Below are 13,900 nucleotides of genomic sequence, written 5' to 3'. Positions count from 1 at the left end.
ACATTTGTGCATTTAACTCTTTTTCTTCCCAGTTGGACAGCACCTCAGTGAGGCACACGGCCTTATCCCTTATTTCTGTCGTTTTGAAGAGGGCATTAAAAACTGTTGACCACTGCCTGAATAAAGAGGTGTGGCAGGAATCAGGCGTGTACACAGCTGTGATGATGGAAGAATTCGTGCAGCTCTTCAGAGAAGCCCTGAGCAAGGTAGGCTCCAATCCGGGTTTGGGCTTTCCTTCCAGACCTCACCAGGTGGAAAAGGCCGTTCTGGGAGCTCAAGGGCGGAAGCCAAGTGATGTGTCCTTGGAACCGCAGAGTTGGATGGGCCAGCGGGCAGTGTGGTAGCATGGGTGCTGAGGGTCAGCTGAGAAGACCTGCCACTTGTGATTATAGGCAGTGATGTCACAGAGCATGATCCAGAAGTCTTGTGCAGAGTAAGAATTTAGACGATACACGTGTTCTCTCGCAGGAGTTCTGGCTCTGGTGGGGACCTCATGTTCAATCAGGAGCCGTGTGATGTTGAGGGGTAGGTTGTGTCCTTACCCCTCACCCGTGGCTGCAGGCACACACACACCACACTGTGGCCCAGCGAGAAGGGATGCAGTGGCTCAGGAAGCCCCGCTTGCTTCCTGTGGCTGAAGGCCAAGCTTCTGTAAATTGGCTGGCTGCTCTGAGAGCCCCGGTCGCACAGGGCAGCTTTCCCTGAGCTGCTCCTGAGAAAGTCTTTCTTTGTTCCCCGTGTCTTTTGCTCAGGTGAATGAGGCTTAAGGGGTTTGTTTTAATGATCAGCACTTGCCTGTTCACCAAATCTTTGCTGTGTATAGTTCTAGAAATTATACTGCAGAACATGGTCGGGCGCAGTGGCTCACACCTGTAATCGCAGCATTTGGGAGGCCTCGATCACCTGAGGTCAGGAGTTCGAGGACCAGCCTGGCCATCTGGTGAAACCCTGCTTCTACTAAAAATACAAAAAATTAGCTGGACGTGATGACGGGTGCCTGTAGTTCCAGCTACTCAGGTGGCTGAGGCACGAGAATGACTTGAACCTGGGAGGTGGAGGTTGCAGTGAGCTGAGGTCACCCCACTGAACTCCAGCCAGGGTGACAGAGTGAGACTCCATCTCAAAAAAAAAAAGAAAGAAAGAAAGAAAAAATTACACTGCAGAGCAGAGCTTATGGTGGATATGGGCCTGTTTTCTCACCACTCGTCCGTCTCCTTCTTACACACAGTCCTGTAGGCTCGCACCCCACTCCCTGATTTTTGCATCTTGTTGGTATGTTCAGTTCATTTGTCTCCCTTCGTGGTTGAATACAACTAATATTTTACCTCTTTTTCCCTTTTAGATTTTGCCAGACCTGAACACTATCGTGTGGGTCTGGCAGTCACTTAAAAAGCAAGAGACCAAACCAGATGACAAGAAAGGGAAGAAAGGGAGCGATGGGCCCCCAGCTGCCTGCGAGGCTCGCCAGTGCGGTAAGGGCTCAGGGGTGAGGGGGCACTCTGCCTTTTGCATGGGACGGAGCTGACACTGGCAGCCTAGGATAGCTCCTATCCAGAGAGTCCTGGAGCAGTGCTTGTTTCAAGGCACCTCTGGCTGTGAATGTGTCTCTATCTTTTTTTGCTTAGGGAGAAGAATTGGAAAGGAATCATAGATTGAATTTTAGTATCTGTTAGACATGTGCCCATCTTTATACAAGTACTGTGTGTCTCTGAAGACTTGAGTGTTGGGTGCCATGTGCTCTGGCCTCTCCAGGGACGGCAATACCGGGGTGCTGTCTCTCGCTCTGCAGATAGAACTCAGAGCCTTGTCGTTGGTCAGGCATTGAGCTTTGTCTTATGTCTGTGTCGTATTTCATCCTGACGGCAGCCCTGCAGGGGTAGGCTCTGCTGTGTGTCCCTGTTGCTCAGATGAAGACATGAAAGCACAGGGAGACAGAGTGACCAGAACCTGTCCAAGGTCACAGCAGTGAAATGAGGTTTTAACCCAGATCCCCTGAACAGTTTTAACGTTTTTACCACGTTGACTCCTTAGACCCAGGTACTGAGCAATCTGTCTGCAGCCTCAGTGTACAGCATGCAGTTGGCTGCAATGTGGTGCCACACCTGGTTCAGCTGCTCAAGGACAAAGAACCAATATGTTTCCTAATTCAAACTGTTTCTTTCTTTCTTTTTCTTTTTCTTTGTGTGTGTATGTGTGTGTCTGTGTGTGCAGATGATGCGGAAACCATTCTTTTGAAAGCTGTTCTGCTCCAGGTCATATGCCTCTATCAGAAGGTGGTCCCCCACGTGGTCACGCAGTACAACTTTGACTTCAGCAAACTCCTGAAAGGTGGGTTTCAAGGGCTTGCAGACAAGCCGCCACTGTTCCTGCCAGTGCAGGTGGAGGAAGTGCCAGTAAACCAGAGCAGAGCCCTGGAGCCAAGAATCGGGAAGGCTGGTGGACAGTTGACTGCATGCTCCTCCGTCAGCCTGAGAAATTGTACTTGCATCAGTATTTTTTAAATAGCTTGTCTTCCATAAGTAAATATCAGATGAACACTTGGTAGCAGTGAGAACAATGGAAGAAGCCAGCCAGCTTCCGAGTGCTGAGCAACCGGCATGAATGGCCCACAAATCCGAGCATGTGACATTAACTCTAACGTCACTTTTCAAGGGAGTGGGGGTGCAGAGGGTATAGCAGAAACAAGGATCCTGCAGAAGGGACGTCCTGTTCATGCAGAGACACTTTTGACATAGTTACCTCATCTTTTCCCCCACTGAGTCAGTTTCATACTTTTAAAAGTAACATAATGCTTGTCTGGTCATGTTTCCTGGATGGTAAAGTTTGTCTGATACACTTTATAATTGGGCCTGTGGGAGAAGACTTGCAAAAATACCGTTCTTGGAATTTATATAAGCTATGAAATACTCCTTTTCAAAAGCTGCAATTCACTTTTTAATCATTTGAAGGTGACCGGTTCTCTTTGCTGTGGAAATGTGAAATTTACTAGAATGTGGCCATTTAGTATTTAGTAGCAAAGGAGAAACCCAGAGAGCCGGCTAGAGGATGAGGACCCAGTCTCAGGCGCAGGTGGCTGCAGTCTTTGTCCACAAAATGCTTGCTGTCTGGGGAGCCAGGGAGAACGTTAGCGAGAGCCCACCCCTGGAGGGTACGTGGTGGGTGCAGTGATTCCAGCTGTTCGGGGTCAGTGCGGACTGTGTGGCTTCTTCAGGCAAGTGGGATTTGGACTTTCTGTTGAAAGATTTGTACAGACCAGGGCGTGGGGAGACATCAGGCGAGATGTGCCGCGTGAGAGTGAGCACAGGACAGAGAAACAGAACCTTGCATCCACTCTTTTTCTTTCTCCATGTTGAGTTCCTTGACCTTCTGGCCAGGGCAGCAATTGCTGGGGACCCACGTCCACGTGACTTTTTTCAGCCTGCCTCTTTTTCACCCATAGGCATCATCTCCGAGCAGGGCCTTCGAGAGGAGGTGCCTCCCATTCTGCAGCACCACATGCTGAAGGTGGCCCTGGAGCTGCCGGCCAGCAAGTTTCTGTGGTTAAAGGCACAGGTAGGAAGCAGAGCTCCCAGTCTTCTGCCCTAAGCTAACCCTGGGCCAGGTGGCTGCTTGGCCTGATGAATTGCTAACTGGCTCAGAACCTGACGGGGCAAGACGAAAGAGGTTAAGCGTTCTCATTTTAGAGAGACCCACAGCAGAGGTCCTGATTCATGAACCAGAAGGCCTGGGAACCTGCTTGCTTTTGTAAAATAGGGTGCTTAACATGTCCTTGCTGCAAATACATTGTTGCTGGGTCCAGGGAGTTTCTTGTTTATCTCAACTGTTTTACATTTTTCCCATTTTAAAATAATAAACAAAATAAAATACATTCCTTTTGCTTTACCCTCATCCTGGGAGAATTAAAGACGAGATGAGAATAGATACCAAGTCAGAAGAGGATTGAGGCTGGTGGAAGAATCAGTAGACATTGCCAGCATTTTTTTCTAGGTCGTTAATAGAATATCTTCCAGAACTTTTTGGAGAACATAATGTTAAATCATAAAGGGAAACTCAGGATGCCACAGAATTTTACCCTGGGCTTAAGCCCAGGATGCTGCATCATTTCTATGCAAAGAGGAGGAGGGAACATGATCGAGCAAAATTAAGCATTGTCTAAGTGTTTCTCATAATCTGAGCTGATTTATTTTTTAGTGACTTAGATTTTACATGGAACCAATAGTATGGAAATGTATGTTGGCATTTTTACATGCGACATATCCAGGAAGACTTAAGAATGCTGTGCCTCTGGGACCATGTATCTCTCTCTTGAGTCCCCATACTGAGGCTTTCCGGCGTCGTAGCTGAGGATCATTCTTCCTGAGAACTTACTTGCGTGCTGGGCAGGATACGGGTGCTTCATGTGGCTGCTCGGTTCACGCTACTTAAAGACAAGGCAACTGGGCACAGAGTGTCAGAACCTTCTTCAGGGTCCCGTCCATGAGTGGTGGGTCCAGGATGGGACCCAGGCGGTGCTGCCCAGAGCCCTGCTTGCCACCATTCCACTGAGATGTGAGGTCATTGCCACCAATCCTAGGGTGGTGACAGGCTCGGGCATCGCTGATTGCCACCATTCCACTGAGATGTGAGGTCATTGTCACCAATCCTAGGGAGGTGACAGGCTCCGGCATTGCTGGTTGGTTTTTACTCCAGCTCAACTGGGCTCATGGGATCTTGATAATTTAGTTGGAAAGTGAACAGAGGCCTCATAATTTGAAAGAACCGGTATGAATTTATATCCTGTGCCCCACCTTATGCTTATAAGATACATCTGCTGGCTTTGCCTAAGCTAACCAGCACTTCACCATATTCAGGGTTGTCCTCATTGCCAAGGGCTGCAGTGAGACACACGGGCTCAACAGAGTTTGGATTGGGGATCTGGAGCTCCATGTACTTGTTGAAGACATGTGTTCAAAGCCCAAAAGCCTTTTGAGGAGGTTAAATTATGCATAAGCAATCCATTCTGCCAGCACCGGCATCCTGATGAAAGTAACAAGGACATGTTTTGACGGACTCAGCCCTGGGGTCCCTCCTGCTCACCATCCACCAGACAGCACAGCATCTGCCTTGGTTTCCAGTGAACAGCCAGGTGCCTTCTCAGTGCCTCAGTTTCCACATGTAAAATAGGGTAGCAGCTGTACCCACCTCACAGGGGTATTGGGAGAATTCAGCGAGTCAGTGTAAGCTGGGTCCCTAGGATGACTCCAGCACAGGAACACGGCTACCTGTGCTTACTCTTGCTACTCTTCCTGCCAAATTGTGGTTAAAATGAGATGAGGTAAGGACCTGGCAGCATACTGTGCGTTCAGCAAGTGATGGCTCCTGTTATGTTTTGTTTTGTTTTTTGTTTTTGGAGATGAAGTCTCACTCTGTTGCCCAGGCTGGAGTGCAGTGGCGTCATCTGGACTCATTGCAACGTCTGCCTCCTGGGTTCAGGTGATTCTTATGCTTCAGCCTCCCAAGTAGCTGGAACTACAGGCGTGTGCCACCATGCCTGGCTAATTTTTGTATTTTTAGTAGAGACAGGGTTTCGCCATGTTGGCCAGGCTGGTCTCAAACTCCTGACCTCAGGTGATCTGCCTGCTTTGGCCTCCCAGAGTGCTGAGATTACAAGTGTGAGCCACCACGCCTGGCCCTGTGGTATGTGTCTAATATATACTATATATTAAAATTATATATGTAATTATATATATTAAAAATACATAATATTGTTTAAACTCTAGGAAGGCCCAGATGCAGAAATTATTGGAGGTGAACGATCGGTATTTTACTTACTAATGAAAATGTTTGTGACCAGTAGTCATTTACAACTGAAGTCATCGACTAAACTTCTGATCATGAAGGTGAGCATTTTCTACCAGTTTCTGACTCTGAAAAGCATTTTGTATAGATCTTCCTTATGGTAAGTGTTTAACAGTTGTTGAATTCAGGACGTATTGGGATTGTTTTTAGTTTTAAAATAGAAGGTTTTATGGCAGTTAAATTTATTGTGTCTTACACTTAGCTACATTTCTCAGAGGCAGCCTGGTACATTGGAGAGACTTTTTTTTTTTTTTTTTTTTTTTTAGGTAGGTCATTTCTAGCTTGTTGTAGGCTCACTAAATACTACATTTTGGCTTCTTGGTGTTGATTAGGCAGTGCCTCTTTCCTCCTTCTCAGGCTCCGGCCTTCTCCAGGGCTTTCAGCCTTTTTGCCCAAATCCATCACCCACAGCACATGGGTCATCAAAGGCAGTGGAAAATAACAGGAATTTATTTCCTTCTCTTTTTTTGTCCTTGATACTCATGTTTCCAGAGCTGTGTCAGGTCTTATGATGGCAGTAGGACATCTAGTCCTCGTTTCTGCTCTGCAGCAAACAGCTTGGGGGATGCACTATGTTTAGGGTACAGAGGTTTGACCTTCCACTTGTATTTGAAGTGCTGATAACCTTGCTGCACTTACAGCCTTCTCTCTTGAGCCGCTGAAAGAATGTGGCAGGCTAAGTTTTGACCTCCATAGGCTGCCATTTCCTTCCAGGTAGTGCAGCTGTGAACCTGACCCCCGCTAGATTTCATGATCACTGACTGCAAATAGATGAAATTGGCACAGTCAGGCTTTCCTTCGGTGCATGCTGTTGCAGGGCTCTGTGCCGTAAGTCCTCTTAGACCCTGAGTTTCCGCTGTCAGATCATTTGGGGAAATCATTTCATCACTTCTGCACATTCAAGTCCTGCCTCATATCAGCTTCTCTTCTGTTGGAAATAGTGAGTCTTGAGGTCTGAGTCTTGAGGTCCACGTTGAAGTGATATGATGTGACTGGCTCGTGATGTTGGAGAATTTCATACAGGCTGAGGGTTGAGTTGCTGTGAGGGGTCAAGTTTTACACATTTACCTGGGTCTTTGTGAAAATCCAGAGGCCTCTGGCTCCTAAGTAGCAGCCAAATTTTTTCACTTCTTTTTATTTAGGAAATGAGGATAAAGGATAAGCAGCCATGAGAGAAGGGATCATATTGTCTTTTTTGTTTGTTTGAGACAGGCTGTTGCTCTGTCTCCCAGGCTGCAGTGCACTGGTACAATCACAGTTCACTGCCATCTTGACCTTCCGGGCTCAAGTGATCCTCCCACCTCAGCCTCCTGAGTAGCTAGGGCCACATGTGTGCACCACCACTAACCCGGCTCGTTTTTTAATTACTATTTTCTGTAGAGACGGTCTCAACTATGTTGCCTGTGCTTATCTCTAGCTCCTGGGCTCAAGCAGTTCTCACACCTCAACCTCCTGAAGTGCTGAGATTACATGCATGAGCCACTAGGCCTGGCCAGATTATATTGTCTTTGAGAAAGCGTAGAATGATTTCTTTGTTTCCCTCAACAATGGGGATATTATTTTGAAAGACTAACTTTCAGAGAAAAATGGGATGAAACTTTCACCGCCTGCATGCTCCTTGGGCATGTGGTGCTGGAGCACAATGAAACTGCTTGACCTCCAACAGAAAGTGGGTCCTGTAGGCTGGGTGTGGTGGCTCATGCCTATAATCCCAACACTTTGGGAGGCCAAGGTAGGCAGATCTCTTGAAGCTAGGAGTTTGATACCAACCTGGCCAACTTGGTGAAAGTTTGTCTCTGCTAAAAAGTTACAAAAATTAGCTGGATGTGTTGGCACATGCCTGAAATCCCAGCTACTCGGGAGGCTGAGCAGGAGAGTCTCTTGAACCTGGGAAGCGGAGGTTGCAGTGAGCTGAGATCGTGCCGCTGTACTCCAGCCTGGGCGACAGAGCGAGACTCTGTCTCAAAAAAAAAAAGTGGGTTCTGTTCTGACTTTTTCACTGGTACCTGCTTCCTGGCAGATTCTGCAGGACACGGGGGTGTTTGAGCACACCTGGAAGGAGCTGGAGCTTTGGCTGGAGCATTTAGAGAACACCGTGGAAGAGAACAAAGAGACTGTGATTCAGTTTCTGGAACGCGTAAGCACATATTTCCCACATAAAGGAGCATGCTCAGAGATAATTATATTAACTTCTTAGCGTAATGGAGGCATTTTTGATGCACCAGCACCAAAAGGCTTCTCGGCCTGACTTCCTTATTCTTGCTGAGACTTCAGAATCTTCGTTTTAGAATATGTAAAATAGGTATATATTACAGCATGCTGTTTCATTTCCTTTTGGAAATTTGTTTTTGCACAGGGGAATAGGGGCATACCAAAAGTGATATTAAAAGCAGTGCTATACTAAAAGGAGATTTTTTTTTTTTAATTCCACTACAAAAAGTTTAGACCCAACTTCATAGTACAATTATTCTAATTAAGGATTGAACATATTATGTCACTTCCCTTGATTTTGACCAGTGACATTTTTTGGCTTTTTCATTTACCTGTGACCATCTGAATGCTTTCTACTTGGCTCTTTAATGCCCAGATTTTATTGACATTGGTGGCGAATCCCTATTCATACACAGACAAAGCATCTGACTTTGTCCAAGAAGCAAGCACGCTGCAGGCCACTATGACGAAGCAAGAAGCCGACGACATGAGCATTCCCATCTCCCACATTGACGGTATGTTCCACTCTATCCCTGACATAGACGGTATGTTCCACTCTATCCCCCACGTTGACTGTTTGTTCCACTCTATCCCCCACGTTGACGGTATGTTCCACTCTATTCCTCACGTTGACGGTACGTTCCACTCTATCCCCCACGTTGACGGTATGTTCCATTCTGTTCTGTGTTGCTCAAAGGTCTGAAGACCAAGCCACAGTGACATGTTAAGAGATTGAGAACAAGAACTGCACTGATGCCCTAGGCCAAGTGCACACAGTCCCTTTGCAGCAAAGACCAGCCTGTTCTGGAAATGAAGTCTCCTTATGTGTTCATGTAATAGGAAACACTTGCTGTTTTATTTATGTAGTACTTACTGTGTGCCAGGTAGAGTTTTAAGCTCTTTGTAAGTCCTAACTCATGAAAATCTCATAAGCAACCCCAAAAGAAAAGGATATTATTATTCTCCTCATTTTATATGGAGATAAGAGCTGGGGCACAGAGAGGTTTAGTATAATAACTTGCTCAAGCTCATATAGCTACTACATAGCAAAGTCAGGATTTGAACCCAGGCGCTCTGGCTCTGGCGTGTGCTTTAACCCTCACACTATTTTGCCTCTCAGATTTTGGCTCGTTTGCCTGAATATCTGGGTTAAAGTTCCTGGGCTTCTTGTGTCACTTGAGGAAACTTTAACCTTTTATCACCTCAGCTGAATATCCTGCATTTTATCAGACAAAGATATGAAAGATTTCATAGGCAATGTCTTGTCTGTTCAGGGTCAAACTATATTAAATGCTACCCCAAGAGGAATGTGGCTTTTTTCTTTTTGCGTGGATTCTGCTCCTGCCTCCCTGTGGGTATTTGCAGTGAAACCCTTCAGTGGCTATCACATCATCTGGATTCTCCTCTTTCTGTCTCAGATGTTCTCGACATGGTGGATGTCCTGGTGGAGGGCAGTGAAGGCTTGGACGAGGAAATAGGGTTCACGTTAAATGAAGACATGATCCTGCTCACGTTCCCATTCAGTGCTGTGGTCCCTGCGGCCCTGGAAGCGAGGAATAAGTTGCTTCTTGGGACAGACAGTGAAGCAGGTGCCTGTGTGTAGTCAGGATGTTCTGGCCGTATCTGGCCGGCTGGTCTGTGCGGGGTGGGAGGTGGGATTCCAGGGGCTGTGGGATCAGTTGCTGAGAATCTAGGGCAACAAGAGGTCAGAATCCCCAGGGTGAGAGCTACCCAGCCAGCAGAGCTAGGAGCACAGGGGTGGGGATCTTGGGGCTGGCTAGGCTTTTGGGAAATTGGTCATTTGAGCATGAGTCTGAAATAATGTGTTTGCCTGGCTGCCCAGAGAGCCTCTGTAACAGTGGTGTTTTTTTGTCAACATTTATTCTTGATACGTTGATGCGAAGGATGACTCCTTCATACTTGTTGGATTTTGCAGGCAACTTAGACCCAAGGAAGTGCTCACAGATTATAGTAGTGTGATTGGTCGGGAGAACTCAGGCTTTGCTGCAGTAACAAATAAGCCCTGACTTGTCAGTAGTTTTAGTAAATAAGAGTCTGTTTCTAGACCTTGCTGTGGTCTAGTACAGGCCGGGTGGCTCTTCTGTTTGGCTGTCCTCCAGGAAGTTGGACAGGGATTCAGGCTGCTCCCATTTTGTAGCTATGCCATCTCAATTTGTGGCTTCCAAGATCACCATGGAAAGGGAAGTGAGGGTGGATAGTCAAGCAAGGGGTGTTATGGCCTGGAAGTGACTCACCAGGCATGTGGTCCCAGCCTACACACAAGGGAGGCTTGTGTGCCGAGGCAGAGTAAACGGATTGCTGAGCACCTAGCAAGTCCTGGTCCCAGGTGGGTTTTGCCTGGCCTCTTACATGGCTGGGTCTTCACTCCTGGGCCTCTTTCCCAGTGAGTGAAGACCCAGGCATGTAAGAGGCCAGGCAAAAGGGAGTGAATGTCTGACTTTGCTCTATATGTTTAAAAAAACCAGAGCCTAGTACAGTCTCTAGTAGTAGCACCTCCTTCCCTGTGGTTATGTGTCCCCTCGTGGAGTTGCATGAATGTCTCAGGGTCTTGCGTGTATGTGGAAGAAGGTGGTGTTGGTAGGTCATGGAAGGGTGGGCCCAGCCAGCCTCTTCCCACATGCATCTCGTTCCTTTGCAGCGGAAAACGTTGTGACGTATCTGACGGCGGTGCTGACTGACCTCCTCCACACCCAGAGGGACCCCCTGGCTCTGTGTCTCCTGCTCCAGGCGTATGACAAGCTTGAACCTCCATGCCCAGTGCCTTGCTGCCACCAGCTCTCACTGTTTAACAGATACTACAGCCTCTGGATTCCAGAGCAAGCCAGAGAGGCCTGGGTGAGCTGCAGCCACAGCTGCGGTCACTGCTCCCGTACAGGGCTCTTCCCAGGGTCACAGCTGGTTGGGCCACAGCTGTGCAGTTGGATAGCCAGACAGCCTGCAGGGTGAAATTTCTTACCCTAAAGTGCCCTGCATAAGAGGGGAAGCTAAGTGGTATCCCTGGTGCTCAGCTAACATAACTGAACACACAAGACTCAGTGATGCAGCCAAAGTAAATTTCCCACTGGCTCCCTGATAATGATAATAGGTTAGTTCCTCGTTCAGCCTGGGGCAGGAGCGTTGCCTTTTCCTTTTTTTCCTTACCTTGTTATCTGTGCGTGCTTGTCTCCTGGCTGTCCTCTGTGGACCTTAGCATGGCCCTAGACAGATTGTGCTCAGCTGTCACACGTGGCCCCTCAAGGCCTCCAGCAGGGTCTCTTCTGCTGAAGCTGGGGAAGAAAAGGAAAAAGTGTATTTTCTTTTGCTGGGGACTACATTCTCTTGGTGGGATTCTGGCTCCAATGCAGAGTATTTACAGTGCTGTGCGGTACACGACGTTTGTGGTAGGCATTTTTGTGCATTCATTTCATTTTAGCTGTGTTCGAAAAAGCAGACAGCTTAGACCCTCCTTGTCTTGTGATATTGGTAGCAATAGCCAACAACGATCGCATGTTTTCTGGGTGTTTTTTGGAGGCATACCCAGCCCTGTACTAAGTGTACTACATGTATTTTTGGCCGTTTAATCCTCACCTCAACTCTGAGAAGTAGGCCGGGACTCTCGCCGTCCTTTATGCACATAGGGAAACTGAGGCACAGAGCGGTTCCAACACCAGTCAGTGGCGGAGTCAGGATTCGGCCCAAGCATTCCGGCTCCAGAGGCCTCGCCCACAACATTGTTGCCACCTTCCTCCACACGTAGGCCATAGTGATAGCCAGACAGCAGCTTATGTGGAGGTATTAGAGGTTCCGTCCTGCCCCTCATGGATGCTCGGAGAGGTTCTGTCCTGCCCCTCGTGGATGCTCGGAGTGGGTGTCCACCTTCTGTGGAATAAGACTCAGCAGTGGTTCTCACCGTCCAGGGTGTGTCAGAATTCCCCAGAGGGCCTATTCAAACTTGACTGCTGGACTCCAGCCGCACAGTGACCCGGCGGGTCTGGGTGGGGCCTGAGAATCTGCATTTCTCATGTATTCTGGTGCTGCTGCAGGCCTGGGGAACACTGGCAACCACCAAGTTTCAGGGCATGTTACAGCCTTGGGTTTTATTAGCCTAAGGAAGTCAAATGGAGTTATACAACATAAGCCACATTGAGTGAATAAAGGAGGCAGCTTGGTAGTTACGTTAGAAGAAGTGAATAACTTCAGTTTGAGGCAGAAGGGCTCCAGAAATTTCTGTGTTCTGCCCATCTTCTGTCCTTCTAACAACATATTCAACCCGCAGCTCCTGGGGAAGGTCTTCCAAAGGCCACTAGCAGAGCGGGCTCCTCTGTAGGCTGATTTCCCCCTTTCTAGTGATTCTTGTGATTCACATCCGGCCTCTGTCACATGTGGCTCCTGCCTGTGGGACAGGCTCCTGCCTTATTCTCCAAGGGGTGTAGATCCAGCATGATTTGGGCCTTTACATGTGGTCAGCGGAAATGCTCTAGGAAAGTATGCATGACATGACCAGAACTTACTCTACTGAAGTAAAATGCCACGCGATCCCGTATTTGTTAGTCCTATCCCAGCACGTGCTTCTTTGTGAAATGTCCGTTTGTTGTATGTTACCCATGCCTATGACTGTTTTCATCGGTGGTGATGTGTCTTTCTCTTCCCCGGCCTTTTGCTGTCTCCCTCAGCTGCTGCAGGCACAGCGTAGCCCCTCGCCCCCTGCCCTTCCCTCGGCCTCCTCCTTCACAGCCCTGCTGCAGGCAGCCTATGAGAGCCAGGCACTTCGGGACAAGCACATCCAGGCGCAGCTGCAGGCCAGCATGCCACGCCTCCCCATGCAGCAGGTCCTGCGCGCGGCCAAGCAGGTGCTGCTCTACCTGCGGAGCACCATGGAGAACTTCGGCCAGGTTAGCGTTGCCCCATCCTCCGCACGCCCCAGAGCTCTGCCACCAGAGAGCTCAGCCTTCTCTGAGTCGGGCCCACAGCTCAGCACACTCTTGCTCCCTGGAACTCACTGCAGAGGCAGTTTAAGTGCTGTTCTGTCCAGACCTCAGCTGCAAACTCTTCATGTCCCTCAGCAGCTGCAGACGGGAGTCAGGTCAGCCTGACTTTGTTTTCAGGGCAGCTCTGGTCAAGACAGAGCCCTTCCTACGGTAGACTGCGTTGGCGGCCCTGCCGCGCCTTTGTTTTTTTGTCACCAAGCCTGGAGTGCAGTGGCGTGTCATAGCTCACTACAGCCTCGACCTCTCAGCCTTTCAATCAGCTGGGACTATAGGCATGCACCACCATTCCCAGCTAATTTTTGTGTTTTTTGAAGAGATGCGTTCTCGCCGTGTTGGTCAGGCTGGTCTCAAACTCCTGGGTTCAAAGTGATCTGCCTGCCTCAACCTCCCACAGTGCTGGGATTGCAGGCATGAGCCACTGCACCCAGCCCTCCCTCTTTCTTTTTTTTTTTTTTTTTTCCTGAGACGGAGTTTAGCTCTTGTTGCCCAGGATGGTGTACAATGGCAGGATCTTGGCTCACTGCAACCTCTGCCTCCCAGGTTCAAGCTATTCTCCTCCCTAAGCCTCCCTAGTAGCTGGGATAACAGGCACGCACCACCATGCCCGGCTAATTTTTGTATTTTTAGTAGAGACGGGGTTTTGCCATGTTGGCGGGGCTGGTCCTGAACTCCTGACCTCAGGTGACCTGCCTGCCTCAGCCTCCCGAAGTGCTGGGATTACAGGTGTGAGCCACCGTGCCTGACCCAGCCCTCCCTCTTAAGTTTATTTGTGTAGTAGCTGGCTGATGAATTTCTGTTCCTGATGTGGTTCAAGGGATTTTTAAGTTTTGAGGTGGGCCTGTCCCTTTCAGCTTAGGGACACC

At 48.5% G+C, this 13,900-nt stretch overlaps 1 protein-coding gene across 4 annotated transcripts in view; it reads left to right on the top strand.

Moving 5' to 3' along the window:
- LOC105472723 (URB1 ribosome biogenesis homolog) overlaps window positions 1-13,900 on the top strand; it is a 79,979-nt gene that overhangs the window by 28,341 nt on the left and 37,738 nt on the right. For 3 of the 4 annotated variants that reach the window (XR_011622793.1, XM_071095612.1, XM_071095610.1), the window contains 10 exons: window positions 33-206; window positions 1,343-1,472; window positions 2,212-2,328; window positions 3,440-3,552; window positions 5,760-5,879; window positions 7,859-7,975; window positions 8,426-8,564; window positions 9,468-9,644; window positions 10,709-10,905; window positions 12,723-12,941. Coding sequence is in view for 3 of the 4 variants with exons in the window: in XM_071095612.1 (XP_070951713.1) it covers window positions 33-206; window positions 1,343-1,472; window positions 2,212-2,328; window positions 3,440-3,552; window positions 5,760-5,879; window positions 7,859-7,975; window positions 8,426-8,564; window positions 9,468-9,644; window positions 10,709-10,905; window positions 12,723-12,941 (1,503 nt within the window). In the remaining variant the exon portion in view is untranslated. The remainder of the gene's footprint in view (window positions 1-32; window positions 207-1,342; window positions 1,473-2,211; window positions 2,329-3,439; window positions 3,553-5,759; window positions 5,880-7,858; window positions 7,976-8,425; window positions 8,565-9,467; window positions 9,645-10,708; window positions 10,906-12,722; window positions 12,942-13,900) is intronic. The other variant, XM_071095611.1, reaches the window with a different exon arrangement.

The sequence above is a fragment of the Macaca nemestrina genome, chromosome 4 (genome assembly GCF_043159975.1).
Source record: "Macaca nemestrina isolate mMacNem1 chromosome 4, mMacNem.hap1, whole genome shotgun sequence".
Taxonomy (NCBI): domain Eukaryota; kingdom Metazoa; phylum Chordata; class Mammalia; order Primates; family Cercopithecidae; genus Macaca; species Macaca nemestrina.
Note: the sequence above shows the minus strand (reverse complement) of the source record. Positions and strands in the feature narration are given on the sequence as shown.